Source organism: Daucus carota, chromosome 9 (genome assembly GCF_001625215.2).
Source record: "Daucus carota subsp. sativus chromosome 9, DH1 v3.0, whole genome shotgun sequence".
In the NCBI taxonomy this organism is placed as follows: Eukaryota; Viridiplantae; Streptophyta; class Magnoliopsida; order Apiales; family Apiaceae; genus Daucus; species Daucus carota.
The window spans coordinates 10,248,744-10,267,040 of record NC_030389.2 but is presented as its reverse complement, the minus strand read 5'-3'; the positions used below and the strand labels follow the sequence as shown (position 1 = coordinate 10,267,040).

The 18,297-nt window shown below is 36.7% G+C and overlaps 4 protein-coding genes and 1 pseudogene across 4 annotated transcripts; 4 read left to right on the top strand and 1 right to left on the bottom strand.

Moving 5' to 3' along the window:
* The first annotated feature begins 564 nt into the window (after positions 1-564).
* On the top strand, positions 565-1,729 carry LOC108203086 (polygalacturonase inhibitor). The gene has a single exon (XM_017371813.2). It carries the CDS (start codon positions 655-657, stop codon positions 1,642-1,644), a length of 990 nt encoding a protein of 329 aa, XP_017227302.1. The 5' UTR covers positions 565-654; the 3' UTR covers positions 1,645-1,729.
* Positions 1,730-2,811: 1,082 nt separating this feature from the next.
* On the bottom strand, positions 2,812-5,849 carry LOC108203085 (FT-interacting protein 4). The gene has a single exon (XM_017371811.2). The coding sequence runs from the start codon at positions 5,514-5,516 to the stop codon at positions 3,093-3,095; it is 2,424 nt and encodes an 807-aa protein (XP_017227300.1). The 5' UTR covers positions 5,517-5,849; the 3' UTR covers positions 2,812-3,092.
* Positions 5,850-8,759: 2,910 nt separating this feature from the next.
* Positions 8,760-10,645, top strand: LOC108203088 (uncharacterized). Its single transcript, XM_017371814.2, has 3 exons — positions 8,760-9,208; positions 9,828-10,057; positions 10,229-10,645. Exons 1-3 carry the CDS (start codon positions 8,866-8,868, stop codon positions 10,505-10,507), a joined length of 852 nt encoding a protein of 283 aa, XP_017227303.1. The 5' UTR covers positions 8,760-8,865; the 3' UTR covers positions 10,508-10,645.
* A 382-nt stretch (positions 10,646-11,027) lies between these two features.
* Positions 11,028-12,326, top strand: LOC108203089 (uncharacterized). The gene is made up of 3 exons (XM_017371815.2): positions 11,028-11,455; positions 11,538-11,767; positions 11,880-12,326. The coding sequence occupies exons 1-3, from the start codon at positions 11,116-11,118 to the stop codon at positions 12,156-12,158; spliced, it is 849 nt and encodes a 282-aa protein (XP_017227304.1). The 5' UTR covers positions 11,028-11,115; the 3' UTR covers positions 12,159-12,326.
* A 767-nt stretch (positions 12,327-13,093) lies between these two features.
* On the top strand, positions 13,094-18,146 carry LOC135149411 (uncharacterized; annotated as a pseudogene).
* The last annotated feature ends 151 nt before the right edge of the window (positions 18,147-18,297 follow it).

Genomic DNA, 18,297 nt, shown 5'->3' with positions numbered 1-18,297 from the left:
AAAACAGCTTCTCACATGGAGATACTTTGCATTCTTGGCCATCTCGTTAAATTTTTGCAGCGAAAAATTGCTCTCATTGCTTGTATGAGTCATATATAAATGCTCACCATTTGCTTCACCGCATTGCCTTCTTGTTTGGCCTAAAAGGTTAAGATAACAACGAGAGAGACCTGCAACACAAATACCACAGAGAATACCAAGTTTCCAAACACCAAAAAACTGCATCAACATAATGGTGACCAAGACTTCTCTGGTAATGCATTATACTTCTGATCAGTCACTCCAGGGCTAAAAAAAACATTGGTATCTTCCTACGAAGATTAATTAGTAATGACTACATAGTATCAGAGCCAGGTTTGCGGGAGGTCTCGGGTTCGAGCCCCTGCAACCCCAATATTCTCACAATTTAAAATGGACACGAAGGCAATTTATGCCCCAAAGATGAGCGCCCATGATCCACTCTTCAACTCAAATAATGGGAAATGATAACGATAACGATAAGGTAGCAGCTGGACAGATACATTGGATCCCAGAAATAATGATAATGTCAACACACACCAAAATTGACCATACTCTATACACTAGTGCACATCCATAATTCAGACCAATATATTATCCACTTCATGCTTTTATCATCAAGACAAGATCAAAGACATGTTAGTACTCTTGTTCTTGATCCTATTATTCTCCGGGGTTATTTCATCCGAGCCTTGCCACCCTGATGACTTATACTCCATCTTGGCTTTCAAAAACAGCTTCTCCAACGGAGACATCTTGCATTCTTGGTTGTCGGATATGGACTGTTGTTCCATATTCGACTGCAAAAGTAATCGTGTCATTGACTTCACGATTACTAATTCTGAACTCTCTGGTTCAATAAAACCAGATGCATTTGCAGGTTTTACATTCCTCCAGAGGCTAAGGCTTCACAAACTGCCCAATCTTGTAGGCCAAATTCCTCGTTCAATCGAGAATTTGACACACTTGACATACTTGGAAATAAACTGGACTAATGTAACAGGACATGTACCAGATAATCTCTCAAAGCTCAAAGATCTTATGATTCTTGATTTCTCCTTCAATAAACTCTATGGCTCTGTTCCACCTTCACTTCCTTTACTACCAAGCATCTTTGCCATCAGCCTAGACCGAAACCAACTCACCGGATCTTTACCCGAATCTTATGGTCTTTTCCCCACTACTTTGAACTCACCAGTTCTCATACTATCTCATAACAAGCTTTCAGGCGAGCTACCGCTTTCTCTAGGTACTACGAAGTTCCAACGTATTGATCTGTCAAGAAATAGTTTTTCAGGAGATGCATCCATGCTGTTTGGTGAAGACAAAAGCTGTCAACTCCTTGATATATCGCGTAATAGCTTTGAGTTTGATTTCTCAAAGGTTGGTTTTATGAATGAGGCTTTGGTAACACTGGACATATCTCACAACAAGATATATGGGAAGATCCCATCGAAGATTACAGAGGCTTTCATGTTGCAGCAGTTGAACATGAGTTATAATAGATTGTGCGGTGAAATACCACAAGGATGGAAACTGAAGTACCGGCAAGAGGGATTTGATAACTCATCATTTTCTCATAATCGGTGCTTGTGTGGAGCTCCTCTTGAACCCTGTAAACCTTAGCATCTCTGGCAATTAAATGTATCCTTAAATTTCTCTGTGACCGTCTTTTTATATATAAAAGAATTCTGCAAAGCAGTGAAAGCTAGATCAATTTTTACTCTGTGATCGTCTTATTATATATTCAACATACGCACAAAGGAGAAGAAGCCATACCCGAGAGCTGCAAAATCCAAGACCTATGAATACTCAAGTTTCTCAATACCAGTATACTGCAGCAACATATGACGGCCTAGACTTTTCTTGCAAACAAGCATCCAGTAACTCATCAGGTTTATTTGAGCTGACAAGAGACCTTTGATTTGGCTGACACGACTGCACATTTGTTCAGGAACATTTGGCGGAAGAGAATATATAGGCAGGTTAAAGAAAATCAACCACATTTCTGATTAGTAGAGCAGACCTTTTATCTTTATGTTTGATTTGTAAGGGCCCTTGATCTTCCATCAACTATGCTCACTGCTAGGCGTGACAATTTACACAGAAGATGAAACTTACAAGGGAGGAGGAAATCATTAATCATGGTGGCAGGTCACAGCTAAATACAAACTCAATCAGATTAAGCCTTCTCAGACATGTGGCATTCAGATGATACATTAACTAATAGTTTGACCCTCCACTGCAAAGTTTAAGTCCCTCCAAATTAACCTTGGTTTTTTAAAAGTATTAGAGGCTCTGATACAATGTTGAGAACCGGTCCATCTAAAACCAAAAAGTGTTAGAGTAAGGCCCCAAATTGATCTTATGCTGTATTTTAACACAACCATACATTTCAGACCTTAAGGTGTTAGTAGTTATATGCAAGTTTGACAAAAAGTAATGACAGTTAACTCAGAGTTTGAACCATTAAATCTGTTAATGCTACGACAATTTTAATTCAACTGTGCTACTGCTCTCCCATTCATGTAATTCCAGGCATTGTATCAATCAATTGATAAAAAAATTTCACTAGGAATTGTACAAACTTCCAAATTCCGGCTCAACTTGAGGTGATCTAACATCAGGAAAAAACCAGATACAATATAATGGTCCATGCTATGGCCAATATGCAACATTAGAATGATATATTTGAAGTGCAAAACCAGTCACAAATTTTTCAAAACAATAAAGATAACTACAATAAGAAAACAGAGTAAGTATGAAATAGATTCATATATTTTATGCATGCACATCATCTCATCAGTAAAGAGTTAAAACACTGAAAGCACTGAAAAAATTAGCACAGATGTTCCACACCATTCAGTATGATTCAAAATGTCGCTATACAAGTACGGGGCAAAGTATTATAGTCAAGACGGGGCAAAGTATTATAGTCAATATTGCACTTGTCTGCGTAAACAAGACAAATTATATTCAGTATCCATCACTCATCCACTATGAATAAGAATTTGCAAGTATGATATAGAAATAAGCAGCTCTTATCAGCAGGACCCCAAAAGAACCAAAGAGTTTCACAACAAGCTATCTGATCTTGCAGGTAATCTTCTGAAGAAACTTAGAGGGGTGGAGGGAAGCTTATGGCGAAATCTTGGATGCCTTAAAACATAAAAACCCATCAAAACAGCAATAACTCGACAGGGAGTAACATACAGCACAATAGCAGAAATGAAGCAGAGTATCAGAAAGAGAGATGTCGCCCTGGGATCTCGCCAGCTGAGCAAATTGTGCACCCTCTCCCCTTGAGTGGCCAAGTCACCGATAACAACTTGTATCCTGGAACCAATACATCTTAGTCGGTCGTATCTCATTTTAAGTACTTCACCTTGCTTAGATGTTGGAAATGTATCAAACTCTTCGTCCAACTCATCTCCATGAGTTATATGAGCAAGAGAAAGTTTAATATCCATGTGGGGAGGGTGCCTTGGCCTGAACCTGTACTTGGAGATCCCTATCATGAAAATAGTAAAGCACATTGTGCTCAAAATCATGTGTGGATAATAAACTAGTACCAGAAGAAGTATATGAACAAGAACTGTAATAAAAGGGCTCTTCCACATGCATATCTGATTAAACAATCGGCAAAATGCAGTAAAGCGAGTCATCACTTCTATGATCCTGCAATAGTTGGCCTTGCTCTTCCGCACACTCCACATTGTTGAACCAACATCAAGCATATATTCAACCACCTCCTTTCGCAGTGGTGGCTCAGCACGACTTAGCCTGGTGGAGACAATTTGAGTAGCCTGATGTCGTAAAGAATCAATCTGATGCATAGATAGGGGGTAGAGATAATGCATTATGGGCAGAAGAGGTTGGGTATACATTTGAAGCAAATTGACTAGAGACGTGCAAGTGAACCGTACAGCCAATTGGATTTCCCCCATTTTTTTCACTCCAGAAGGCTCCAGAACTATAAGTGGATAAGAATGTGTATATACCCTGTCAGATTCAAGAGTAGAAAGCCGAATTCTTACCTTCCCTAATTTCGAATCTTTTGCACCCCCACCCTTGTCGACCCCTTGTAGGTGCTGATTATCAAACACACCTATAGTAATGACAGTACAGGGATCGAAAACCTCCCATGTGTATTGCTCATTCCATTTAGGACTATCTGTATTCATAATTGTCCTTGTACGAATCCATTTCTGTCCATACTTGGCGACACAATAAGAATCTGTACTTCCATTCCCACCTTTGTGCTTCATGCTTGACAGTCCTTGAGCACTCAAAATGCCCAACTCCAGTACACCAATGCTGGGTGTCCACAACTGCCTAGCCGTCGCCCTAAAATCACTACTGTAATGAGTTAACTCGTCTAGAACATGGTAGCCCCCTTCCAGACAAATCCTTAAATGTATCTTACTATTCAACTTCCCTTCATTCTTCGCCCCATTATCTCCCGTCCCATGCTTCTCAAGATTAAACCACCTACTTGTAGCAAATTTAAGATCCACCCGTTTTTCCACATTTTGTAAAGACACAAAACATTTCCCTAGTACTTCATCCTTATTAGCTGACTGTCTATCCACTAAACTCAAAACCAATGGCTCTTCAAAAGGTTCTGCCACCACAAACATCAAATCCTCATTCCATAACGGAGTCCTGCTAGAAGAATTTTTAGTCCTCAACACCACTTTTCCCAGCTCAACCTTCACAAAAAGCTCCAATTGCCTAAAATTTCTATCACTTATTCGCAAACTCTGTGCCTCAATTACATTGACTCTAACATACCAAAGCCTCGGTGATAAATAAACCTTTGATCTTATATTTGCTACACCATCACCACTAACTGCAGAAGCATCCAAATGCCAAGCCTCCGGAAACGCTTCATCAGCCTGAGTCCCCATCCAAACAGCCAACATCAACTCCCCTTGAGACCTTTTCCCCTCTTTATTATCCAATCTATACCACTGCGGCGCCAAGGGACTATCAGGTGGGACCCTTTTCGGAACCTCACAAACATCAAAACATACATTCCCAATAAAATGATCCTTGTTATTATCATTCTTATCCTTCACAAAAAACCCAATACTCGTAGCCTGAATCTGATCTTTCAAAATCGCAAACACCTGGTTCCACTCCGGATTACACACTTTCTCAAAATGCTTCGTATGACCTCTAAAATTACCAAGTTGCAACTCAACATAAGGGTCAGGAAATTGATCATTATGTTTTTTCGGAAGCTCCTTGGCCTTAACCACCCTAACAAAAAGATAATGCATTTGCTCAACAAGATCAAATGCAGTCCCAACTCTATCATTCCCCGGAAACCTGCCCCCTCCAAGGCGTGGCGCCGTCTCCCTAAGATCAAATTCCTCATTCGGGTTCGAATGCGGTTTCGGATTAAACTTTTGGTTCTGGGACTGGTTTTGATTTGGGTTACTATTCTTGTTTTGATTAGGGTTTTTGTTCTGATCATGATTTTGCTTCCCCATTGATGCTCAAAATGAAACTGAAAACAAAGAAACAGAGAAGACAGTGAACATATTTACTAAAAAATTACTACGTAAACTCAAGGGTTTAAAAGGAATCAGGAATTTGAAACTTAAACCCTACAAACATGGGATAAAATCAACATTAAACCTAGAAGATCACATGGGACGTTACATATCTCCGGCTTTTAAATTGACCTTAAACTATGTAATAATAACCATTTAAAAGAATTAATAATTACAAAACCCCAAACATGATTTGTGCATTAAATATTTTTAGAAATTCAAATCAATAATCAATAAAAGCACTGTTCCACTAATCTAATTATTCAAAAAAAAAAATCAAATACAAAATGATGTACACATGATAAATTTTAAATATATGTATATGAGAGAGATCAACAGAGAGAGATCAACACATATGTTAATATACTATGTACCTCTGCTATTTTCAAGCTTTACATGACTTTGAAGAAGATTTTAAAACAGTGAAAACATTCGAGATGCTAAAAGAAAAGAAAAGAACATTAATCTCTAATATAAATTTCAGACACCAAGAAGATAAAAATAAAAATATAAAAAACCCCTTAAACCCCCAACGCATAATCTATGAAGCACATATATGGAGAAAACAAAATATATTAGACAGACAAGAAATATGAAATGAAAAAATTTGTGCACCTGGAAAAAATGATATGGGAGTTTTAAGAGATGGGAGAACTGGGGGCAAAGTGTGTTAACAAAACAAATTGTGAACTGAAGAGACAGAGATTATGCATGTAATAATGGTAAGAAGATGGAGCAGAGGAACTCAGAAAAGCTGGCAATAGGGTGCAGGTGTTACCATTAGAAGTGGCACCAAACTCACATGCTCCTTTCATTTTATTCACCGCTTTTTTATGTATAAATCTGATTTTGATCGGCGAATAATTTAAGTTTTTTAATTCATTTTTGTCAAGGGTGAGCGAAATTTATGATACATTTTTGGTTTGATTTTAGAGCGATATTGTTATTTTGTTCGTTTGTGTTTCGTATATGGATATGTTTGATATTGATGGTCAAAACTCTTTTGCTGTAAAAAAGAAATTTGGCAAAAATAAATGATCACAAAGTTGTTTGTTAATTTTTTTTTTGAAATATACCTATTCGAGTTATTATATAAAAACATATTACTTTCATGAGGTTTGACAGAGCAATGTGTTACAGTTTTTTCAAGAATACGGAAAATTTTAAAACCTACGAAACTATTTTTAGATTCAAACATATTTTAATCTGTTTTTAATATTTTTAGATTATTTTTAGACTTACTAAACAATTATTATATGTTTCCAACAAAAAGAATTGTTGTAATTTCCAGCAACAACAATTAAAACGAGACCTGAAAAGTAAAAATAATTAAACTATTATGAAATGAAAACTCCTATAAAGTATCTAAATTAACTCTTAAACTCACATTTGGATTATAGATTATGTATTAAAAAAGTGTTTATTGCAAAACGCAATCCACCAGATTTCCGAAAAATCACTTTTAGACGTATACTTTATATAATTGCACTTTGCACCCTGTTGGTTCGTTAGACGCGTCACTTTACACCCTTTCCGTTAATTTTAACTGTTAAGGTTAAAAGTCTCGAGGGTAGTTTGGGGAATCTAAAAAAATTAATTTTAACCAGATTTTATTTAATTTTTTTGACCCTCTAAACAATATTTTTTGAAAAATCTTAAAGAACGAAAGTTGTAGAGAGCGAAAAGATCCTTTTAAAACAATGAAATTCAAAATTATTGAAATATTTTTTGTAACTGTTTAATAAATTACAAAATTTTGATATCTTGTAAAAAGTCGTGATAAATTTAATTAATTTCAGATTTTGATGATTTTCGATGATTCGGAAAACACGTTCAATTACCTATAACTTTCAAATTTTATTCTGAAGCTGGAATCAATTAAAACCTACTTTAATTGAATTTAAAACTAAAAAATGAGTTGTAAACATTATTTCAAAAATATTTTGAAACATAATATGAGGAAATAAAATGAACGAAAATTATAGGCAATTGAAAGAGGCTTCCGAATCATCAAAAATCATTGAAATCTGAAATTGATTGAATTTATTATGAATTTTTACAAGATCTCCAATTTTCGTAATTTATTAAACAATTACAAAAAAAAATTCAATAATTTTGAATTTTATTGTTTTAAAAGGATCTTTTCGTCCTCTACAACTTTCGTTCTTTAAGATTTTTCAAAAAATATCGTTTAGAGGGTCAAAAAAATTAAATAAAATCTGGTTAAAATTAATTTTTTTGAATTCTTCAAACTACCCCGAGACTTTTAACCTTAACAATCAAAATTAACGGAAGGGGTGCAAAGTGACGCGCCTAACGAACCAACAGGGTGCAAAGTGCAATTATATAAAGTATACGCCTAAAAGTGATTTTTCGGAAATCTAATAGATTGCGTTTTGCAATAAACTCTCTAAAAAATAAGTAGTCCAACAATATCCTCCCTTGCCTAAATCACTAGCAAGTGAATGAACACGCTATAATTAAATTTTGGGTGTAACATGTAAAACGATATTGAAACTAAATATTTCTTACTAGCAAGTGAAAATTTATTTAGAAGTAAAAATTAGTTTTTAATTTATATGAATAATTTTTTATATTCATAATTAATTCATATAAAAATATTATATAATAAAAAATATAATAAATTATCTACTAAAATGATCCTAAATATTTTTGTAAAATCAAATTTTAAAAATACAAATAAATCAGCTTCTGTCGCAAACAAATCTGCATGATTTTGAACATGCACATTTTCACGGGCTTAGCTGTTGTCAGGTCATATTCATTTGTGTTCTTATATTTCTAGAACTTAAATAATTGAGAAGATCGTGATAAAATCGAATCTGGGAATATTTGGTCTGATATCAAAAATCAATAACTAAATACTACTCACTCCCTCCCAAATTAGATGAGCTATACGTAACTTAAGGTGCATTGTCTAGTTCTGAAATTTATTTTTTTAATTTTTCTTTTGTAAACGAAAATTTCATAATTAAATTTTTATTTGCAAAAACAAAATTTTAAAAATAAATAATGTAATTATGCTGTCAATGGACCTTAAAGTGTGTGCCCGAAGTCAACGAGCTCATCTAATTTGGAATGGAGGGAGTAACATGATCATGATTCATGAACCAGTTATATCAATGCAAATTTAATTAGGCTCTAAAATTACTCTGAATTTCAGAATCCACACAGTTACAACTCAGTAGCCTCTATTTTACACTTGTCCCAGAATAAGTCTCTTTTATTTAGCAGATACTTGTAACAAATTTAAGCATCCAAGAAAATGGAGCCCTGGAGCAATTTACAAGGCAAGGTGGTGATGGTAACAGGTGCATCATCTGGATTTGGTCGAGAACTCTGTATGGACTTGGCAAAGGCAGGTTGTAAAGTCATTGCAGCTGCTCGGAGAATGGATAGGCTTACTTCCCTGTGTGAAGAAATCAACAACTGTATCCAAGCTGGTGAGCTGATCAGTGCTCCTAAACCTGGTAGTATAAACACTTGCCGGGCTGCGGCTGTTGAACTCGATGTGGCAGGGCATGGTGAGGTCATTAAGTTGGCTGTCGCAAAAGCATGGAATTGTTTTGGCCGCATTGATGCTTTGGTCAATAATGCTGGAGTTAGAGGTAATACTACTTGACAGTAATAATAGTTAAGATAAGTTAATTATGTCAGCAATTATGTCGCAGGGACGGATCTAGGATTTTAAGCTGGCGAGGGGAAAAAAAAGGCAGGAGGAAGGGAGTTTATGTGCTCTGCAGGGAGTTTATTTGTGTGTGGCAGGGCGTTAGCACATGCCTCAACCATGGGGCAAAGCTACAGTTCTATAATTTTCAACAAACTAAGCAAAAACATTCTATAAAGTTTGTTGGAGCAAGTACCTTCATTGCCTTCATTGTGGCTCCGTCCCTGGTTACGTGTCATATACTCATATCTGATCAGAATTCTTAAACAAAGTGTGGATTTTATGTTTATCTGTTCAGATTGTATTTTATAAAATCCTTCTATTTCGTGTGTGCAAAGTGTTTGCACTTAAAACTACCAAGAGATAGCCTCGTTTGACTTATCTTATTTTTCACAAATAAGTCGCTTATTTCTAGAAAAAGAACGTAAATGTGTGCTTTTTCTAGAAATAACTAATAGGCAACTTATTTTTACAAATAAGGAATGTTAAATAGTTATAATATTGGTTTGTAGTTCTTATTTGTGACTGGTACTGAATGCATTGATTACTTTTTTCACAAGGTGGAACGAAATCTTCATTATATTTAAGTGAAGAAGAGTGGAACGTGGTGGTGAGAACCAATTTAACAGGATCATGGCTGGTGTCTAAGTATGTTGGATTACGCATGGTGGAAGCAGTTCAAGAAGGCTGCATCATTAACATATCTTCTTCTGCTGGTACAAGTAGAACTGTGGTGCATGGAGCAATTGCCTATGGTTCCTCCAAAACAGGACTCAATAAGATGACCAAGGTACTGCATACATTTAAATCATCTTTTTGTTACAGTATTTATTTATAACAGCCATTTCTGAAATAAAGAGTGGTAAAGGAAGTTGCCAATAGACACAATTGCATATCCATTATTAGTAATTGGTAAATTTCACTTTCCTATTTCTAACATTATGATTTTGTATACAAACAGTGTATGGCATTCGAATTGGGGAAGCATAATATAAGAGTAAATTCGATATCCCCTGATATATTCCTGTCTGAAATAACCGAGTCTCTGATGAAACAAGATTGGCTGAAGAACGTGGCTGCAAGAACCGGACCATTAAAGGCTTTTCTTACATCTGATCCAGCACTGACATCGCTTGTTCGCTACTTAATTCATGACTCGTCAAACTATGTTACAGGCAACAATTTTATAGTTGATGCTGGCTTTAGTCTCCCTGCTCTTCCAATATTCTCTTCCTTGTAAAATTTATTTAAAGATTATGCATCATAAATATGTATTCACAGTGCTGAACTTCATACATTTTGTGATTTTGAATAATGACTGTGGTTGTCTTCTAGTATAAACGATTCTCAGAACTTGTGGAGTTACAAACATATAGTAGGTCCGTCTCAAACGAGAACTATTGTCAAAATGAAAATTAAGAACCTTTTCTGTTCATTTTTTGTTTTTTTAGCATTCATTCTGGAGTATGATTGGATAGATTTTGGCATTAGAAACATATCAATCTTTACAGCTGGTATTATCTCAGTCATTCTATATCTGGAAACATGATTTTGAATATAAATAGCAATAGAAGCAGGGCTAGTAATTCAATGAAAAGTAATAGTATTATTTGTGATGACAATTGACAAGTCACATCTCAAGAAGGTAGCTTTGATAATTTATATTCAGTAAATGCAACTCTGATTTTTGCAGTACCAGGTCTGCAATATATGAACATTAAAGTACTTTAACTATATCTTCAAAGGACTCGCGAATATTGTCATTAAATATGCGTTTATAGATCACCCACATAAAAGATACACTGACCTTTAAATGCTGAAGCATTGACAAGTAGAGCCTTGAAGAAAATGAAACCGTGGAGCAAGTTAGAAGGCAAGGTTGTGATGGTAACTGGCGCATCATCTGGACTCGGGCGAGAACTCTGCATCGACTTGGCCAATGCAGGTTGTAAAGTCGTTGCAGCTGCTCGGAGAATGGACAGGCTTAAGTCTCTTTGTGAAGAAATCAACCAATTTGTCGATGCTAGTGAGCTTGCTTATGCGCCAAAACCTGGTAGTATTAGGTACCGTGCAGCTGCTGTTGAGCTTGACGTGGCAGGGGATAGCGAGGCTATCAGACTGGCCGTAGAGAAAGCATGGAAGTGTTTTGGCCGCATTGATACTTTGATCAATAATGCTGGTGTGAGAGGTGGTTTCTTGCCATTTAGGGTAACATTTCACAAAATTAATTTCAAAAATATGAACTTTTTTTTTTTTTTTTTTGGTACAAGGTGGAACGAAATCTTCACTTTATTTAAGTGAAGAAGAATGGAACGACGTGGTGAGGACGAACTTAACAGGATCATGGTTGGTCTCCAAGTACGTCGGATTATGCATGGTGAGAGAACTTCAAGGGGGATGTATCATCAATATATCTTCAGCTGCTGGTTTGAATAGAACTCAAATACATGGAAGTCTTGCCTACAGTTCCTCCAAATCGGGACTAAATTCCATGACTAAGGTACATTGTTCTTGATTTGTTAACCTATGTTAAGTTTGTATCATGTACTTGTGAATTAGAAGATTTTCATTGCTATTATTCTATTTGAACTTTTGGTTTGGGATATAAACAGGTTATGGCACTAGAACTGGGGAAGCATAATATACGAGTAAATTCAATATCGCCTGGTCTTTTCCCATCTGAAATAACAGAGAGCCTGATGAAAAAGGAGTGGCTTAAGGATGTTTGTGCAAGAACAGTTCCACTGAAAACTTTTCTTAAATCTGATCCAGCACTGACATCGCTCATCCGCTACTTAATTCATGATTCTTCAGAGTACGTCACAGGCAACGTTTTCGTAGTTGATGCTGGATTTACTCTTCCTGGTCTTCCTTTATTTTCTTCCCTGTAAACTTCATTTATCTTCTGAAAACAAGATTATCTTGTCTAAGTTGATCAATTAAGAAATATCACTACAATGTGACAATGTCACATAGGAGAAGAGTTCACAATCCAAATTATGTGGATGATATATCAAACATAGTTGATGTTATTAAAATATGGAAGTAAACCCCTGAGTTTTATAAACTGATTTAACTTGACTGGATTGGTACTGTTTGGCATTGCGGTTGCTTATAAATTTCATTATCAAACCTCATCAAAAATATATTTTTTATATTATTCAAACTAAGCAAATACTAAAAAATTACCAAAAAACTATCTGATTTCTATAACAACACTTTATTTACCAGCATCACAGAGCACTCCTAAACAAACTCTAGCCAATATGTCTGCCACTTGATCAATTGTTCCGCATAATACTAACTCTACAGTCCCTTGAGTTCACAGATTCCGTAAACAGTGATATCTAACGTCGATGTGTTTTGTCTTCGATGCATAAATGGATTCTTAGACAACTTAATAGCCGAGCAGATGTAGTAGCAGCCACATATTTAGCCTCTGTAGAAGATAAAGCAACAATTTCCTGCTTTCTTCAAATTTCCTGAATTTACTTCCGTTGTTGTCATCTGAGCTTGAGACATAACATAAGATATGAACCCGCTTAATATCGAAAGCGGATCTGCATATTCAAGACTTGTTAATTGTCTTATGATAGGTCTTGTTCGTTTCTGTTTTAAAAATCATAACTGCTTCCGCATGCAAGAGTGCGACATTAAAATGCAATAATCTACCAGGGACGATCAAGCTTCTTTTTTATAATTTTTACCACCAAGTCGCATCTCAAGTATATGACAAAAAAAAAGGTCCCATTTCTAAGAGGCATCATACGTAATTTTAGATTAGTTGGCTTAGCTTAGTCGTCAGTGTCTAACTGACTGCCAGGTCAAGCATTGAGAATGGAAGCATGGAGCCATCTAGATGGCAAAGTGGTGATGGTAACGGGCGCATCATCTGGATTCGGTCGACAACTCTGTGTCGACTTGGCAAAGGCGGGTTGTAAAGTCATTGCAGCAGCTCGGAGAACCAACAGGCTTAGGTCTCTTTGTGAAGAAATCAATAGTTCTCCTCATGCTCTTGAGCTCACCAAAACTCATATGTGGGAGGATTAACAAAGAATAACACTATAAAAGATTATCAGAAGAGCTTGTCAATTGTATTACTGATGTTGGTATTTTATACCAGTTGAGTACAACAGAAACTCCTATAATATTGCTAACGTGCTCAACTATATTATGTGATAATCAGGGGCGGATGCAGAAGGGGGGCTCAGGGGGCTTGAACCCCCCTGAGTCCATACCACCCTCATTTTATTTTTAAAATATGTCTATTTATGCAATGAGCCCACCCCAACTGAAATGAGTGCATCCATTTTCATATTGAGCCCAGCCCATTAACTAAAACTATTTACATTAAATATACCAGACTTGGATGTCGTGAAGTGAAAAGATTAAAAAAAATTGCTCTCTCATTGCTCTGCTGCCTCCTGCTCTGCCTCCAAACCTCAGTCTTTAGTGTGCTTCCCCTTCGGCAATTTTTTTTAATACTAATGAAGCCCCCTCCTTAGTAAAATTCTGGATCCGCCACTGGTGATAATACATATTATATATCAACTAACTCAATCTACAAATAACAAACTATATCACTATAAGTCAATGTCCGAGTCATAAGTTTTCCTGAGTCGACGAAGACTCTGTATTATGCCCCCTCAAGTTAGGCATTGGAGTAACAAGGGCTAACTTGTTAAATTGACGTTGAAAGGCAGATTTGGCGAGAGGCTTAGTTAAGGTGTCGGCTACTTGATCTGCAGAATGTATATGATGAACAGTGACAGAGTTGCGCTGTACTTGGTCACGAACAAAGTGAAAATCAATGGCGATATGTTTCATTCGACTGTGAAAGAGAGGATTGTGACATAGATACGTGACACCCACATTATCACAGAAAATACGTGGGGGTGACTTGAGAGGTAGTTTGAGTTCCTGTAATAAGTTTGTCACCCAATTCGTCTCTGCAAGAGCACAAGCAACAGCTCTGTATTCAGCTTCTGTGGAAGAACAGGCAACAGCACCTTGCTTTTTAGAGCACCAACTGATGGGATTAGGCCCATAATACAAGATATAACCAGTGGTTGATGTGCGATCATCGATATTACCATCCCAATCGGAGTCCGAGTAAACACGTAAGGTATGATCAGAAGACTTACTTAGTTTGAGACCATATGAACAAGTGAGCTTGAGGTAACGTAATAAGCGCTTGACAGCTTGCCAGTGACATGCTTGGGGACAATGCATATACTGAGCCAGCTTGTTGACAGCAAAAGACACATCTGGCCGCGTGAAAGATAAATATTGCAGTTTGCCAAGAAGCCAACGATATTCAGTAATGTCAACATGCGAGTCTGCTTGGGTAAGCGTAAGGCAGGAAGAGGAGCTCATAGGAGTAGACACACCTTTACTTTCATGCATATTTGCCTCCGTAAGAAGTTCTTTTATGTACCCAGACTGTGATAATATAAGATCATCCTGAGTATGCAAAACTTCAACGCCCAGAAAAAATTAAGGTGTTCCAGATCTTTGAGTGAAAAACGTTTAGAAAGAGCCTGGATGACTTGTTGCACAATGTGAGCATGAGAACCAGTAATGACAATATCGTCAACATAAACAAGCATATATACAGTAAAGTGTGAATTGTGCAAAATAAATAAAGATTCGTCAGAATGAGAAATGGAAAAGCCCAATGTTAGCAAGAAATTCTTTAATTCTGTATACCATGTGCGTGATGCTTGCTTAAGTCCATAAATGGCTCGGCGTAACTTACAAATATAATGAGGAAAAGCAGGATTTTCGAAACCAGGTGGCTACCTCATGTATACTTCTTCTTCTAAGTGCCCTTGAAGGAAAGCATTATTCACATCAAGCTGATGGATGTTCCAATTTTTCTGGACTGCAATAGAGAGAACAAGACGAACTGTGGCAGGCTTAACAACAGGACTAAAGGTAGAATGATATTCAATACCATGATGTTAGCCTTTAGCAACAAGCCGCGCTTTGTATCGATCAACGGAACCATCGGCTTTGTGTTTAATTTTAAAAACCCATTTGCAATCCACAACATTTTTGGAAGGATCTCTGGGAACTAGCTCCCATGTATTATTTTTCATCAAAGCATCATATTCTAACTGCATGGCAACACGCCAATGATGAGGTTTTTGAGCTTGTTTATATGTGGTGGGGATGTGGCTAGCAGAAGCAGTAAACCCATAAAATTTATTAGGTTTGTGAATAATGTTTTGAGCTCGGGTGGTCATGCGGTTAGTAGTTTCGGATGGTAAGCCGGTAGTTGGACGAGTTTCCTGCAAAGAAGAGGACATTGGTGGTACAAAGAATAACACTATAAAAGATTATCAGAAGAGCTTGTCAATTGTATTACTGATGTTGGTATTTTATACCAGTTGAGTACAACAGAAACTTCTATAATATTGCTAATGTGCTCAACTATATTATGTGATAATACATATCATATATCAACTAAGTCAATCTACAAATAACAGACTATATCACTATAAGTCAATGTCCGAGTCATAAGCTTTCCTGAGTTGACGAAGACTCTGTATTAAGGATAAGCTGCCGCGCGGAAGGTGTGGAGCTTGATGTGGCAGGGGATGGGGTGACTATCAAGTTGGCTGTGCAAAAATCAAAACCGTGTTCGTGTGTGCAAAGTATTCAAAACATAAAGAACTAAAGAGCAATACATTAGTAACACATTTAGACACTACCAAAGTGTCTTGCTGTATAAAGCCTTCAAAGGCTCTTTATCGAAAAAACGTGGGACTTAAGGTTTCTATTTCAATTTTCCACTACCAAGGAAGCAACTTTGGAAATATTCCAACAGAAAAAGCATGGAAATGTTTTGGTCGCATTGATGCTTTGGTTAATAATGCTAGTATAAGAGGTAATTTCTTTTCTCCAGATATTATTGCGGGTTTGATAGCTTAAAGTGACCTTCAGATGATTATGTAAAGTTCAAATATATCTATTGGTAATTTCTATTGTTACAAAAATGTCATCCAAGTTTTATACACAAAATGCATATGACTTTAGGTAACTTGTCTAAAATCGACTTCATGAACTCTTTTCTTTCTTACTACTATGTTATCTGAATTGAAAAAATATAACTTAAATTATCCGGAAAAAAAAACCTTAACTGTGGAGTAGGAGGAAATGCCTCAAAAGTGAGGAGTCGTGTGGAGTCACTTGGAACAACTTTTATCTGTCTGTCTCCATATTTTACCTTAATAGCGTAAATAGAGAGTCCCTCGGAAATGAAGTTACTGCATGTGATACAAATCATTCTGTGTTAAAGTAGGTCGACGTGCCACAACAACAAAGACTCAAAAACTATGGAACAAAGAAGTTTTTACTTGTCTTTCATCTGATTTTATGCATACACAGAGTGGTTGCACATAAAAACACCATAGTTTGTACTCCCTCCGTCCCAGACTACCAGCAGGTTCTTTACGTTACTTTTCGACACGCATTTTGAGACTCCTGTAGAGTATATTTCTATAATATTTTCTTATATTTTTTGTATGAATAAAAGTTTGACGTTTAAACTTTTATTCAAAAAAAAATAATAATTAAAATGTTATAAAATTATACTTTATAGAAGCCTCAAAACACGTGCATACAATTAACATAAACAACTTGCTGAGACGGAGGGAGCAGTTCTTAATGGTTGGGAGTCCATCTATTGATTCCCATAAACTGCTTTTTTGAACAAGGTGGACTGGTGGAGTAAAGTCCTCACTAGAGTTAAGTGAAGAAGAATGGAACAATGGGGTGAGAACAAACTTGACAGGATCATGGTTGGTAACTTGGTATCCAAGCACGTCGGATTACGCATGGTTGAAGCAGTTCAAGAGGGGTGCATCATTAACATTTTCTCTACAGGCGGTTTGAATAGAACCTTATCACAAGGACTCCTTGCTTATGGCTCCTCCAAAACAGGACTAAATTCCATGACCAAGGTACATTTTTATTTTGACAATGTAGGCTTATATGCCTTACAAATTAGTAGTTGTTCTAATATTTCTCGGATGAGTTAGAGTCGAACCCGAGTCTCCCGAGACAACAAAGGATAAACCCACCACTTGGGTTATCCAATCGTGCTCATGACCAAGGTACATTTAAGTTTCTTAATTAGTAAAGAAATTTTAATAATAGGCAAAATTATGAGAGACACTATGAAATATATACAAAAATGTGACACATTGAAAAAGACTGATGGATCAGTTAATAATAATGTTGGTGTTACATAAATCCCTATCTATAATGACTTAAATCATATCCATATGATTATCGGAAGAGTTTTAAGGAACTATTACATATTTATCATCATTTTTGTTCTCTAATGGTTCTATTGCTATGTGATTAGGATCAGACGCACCAACGGTGACCTGGTAGGAGTGATCCGTTTGTTGGAGGGGTCGAGCTCCCCCTCCAAAAACAACGTTGGTGTAAAATTGGCCATAGCACCAATGGAGACCGTCCCGGAGCGGCCAAGCGGGAGGGGAAACTCCCCCCCTCCAGCTGGGAAGATTTTTAAGAGACCTGATGGTAGTGTTCCCAAAGACATTCATGTGGGGTGCTTGGCGTAGACTTGATGGTATTTTTCCCAAAGACACTCCTATGGGGTGCTCGGCCTAGACCTGATGGTTCGCGCAAAAACATTCCTGCGGGGTGCTCGGAATAGACCTGATGAGAACTTGAAATCTTCTCTCCCCTGGCGGGGCTGCCAACTCTTGCGTCCATAGATGATGCAGGTGCTTGGCGCTGTTACGGTCGCTGAGGAGTCCTCGGGCTCTTTGGTGTTTGGAAAAAACGTTGGCGTGAATAGGGTCAGACAAGTCAACGTTGACCGTGAAGGAGAAGAAGCATAATATAAGAGTAAAGATTTTTTCTCAAAAAAAAGAGTAAAGAAATTCATGAAATAGTTCAGGAGCTCAAAAAATACAAACACAAGCTGAGTTTGTTAATATTTTATAATTTTATGATATACATTTGAATCTAATTAGAAATCAAAATTAAATA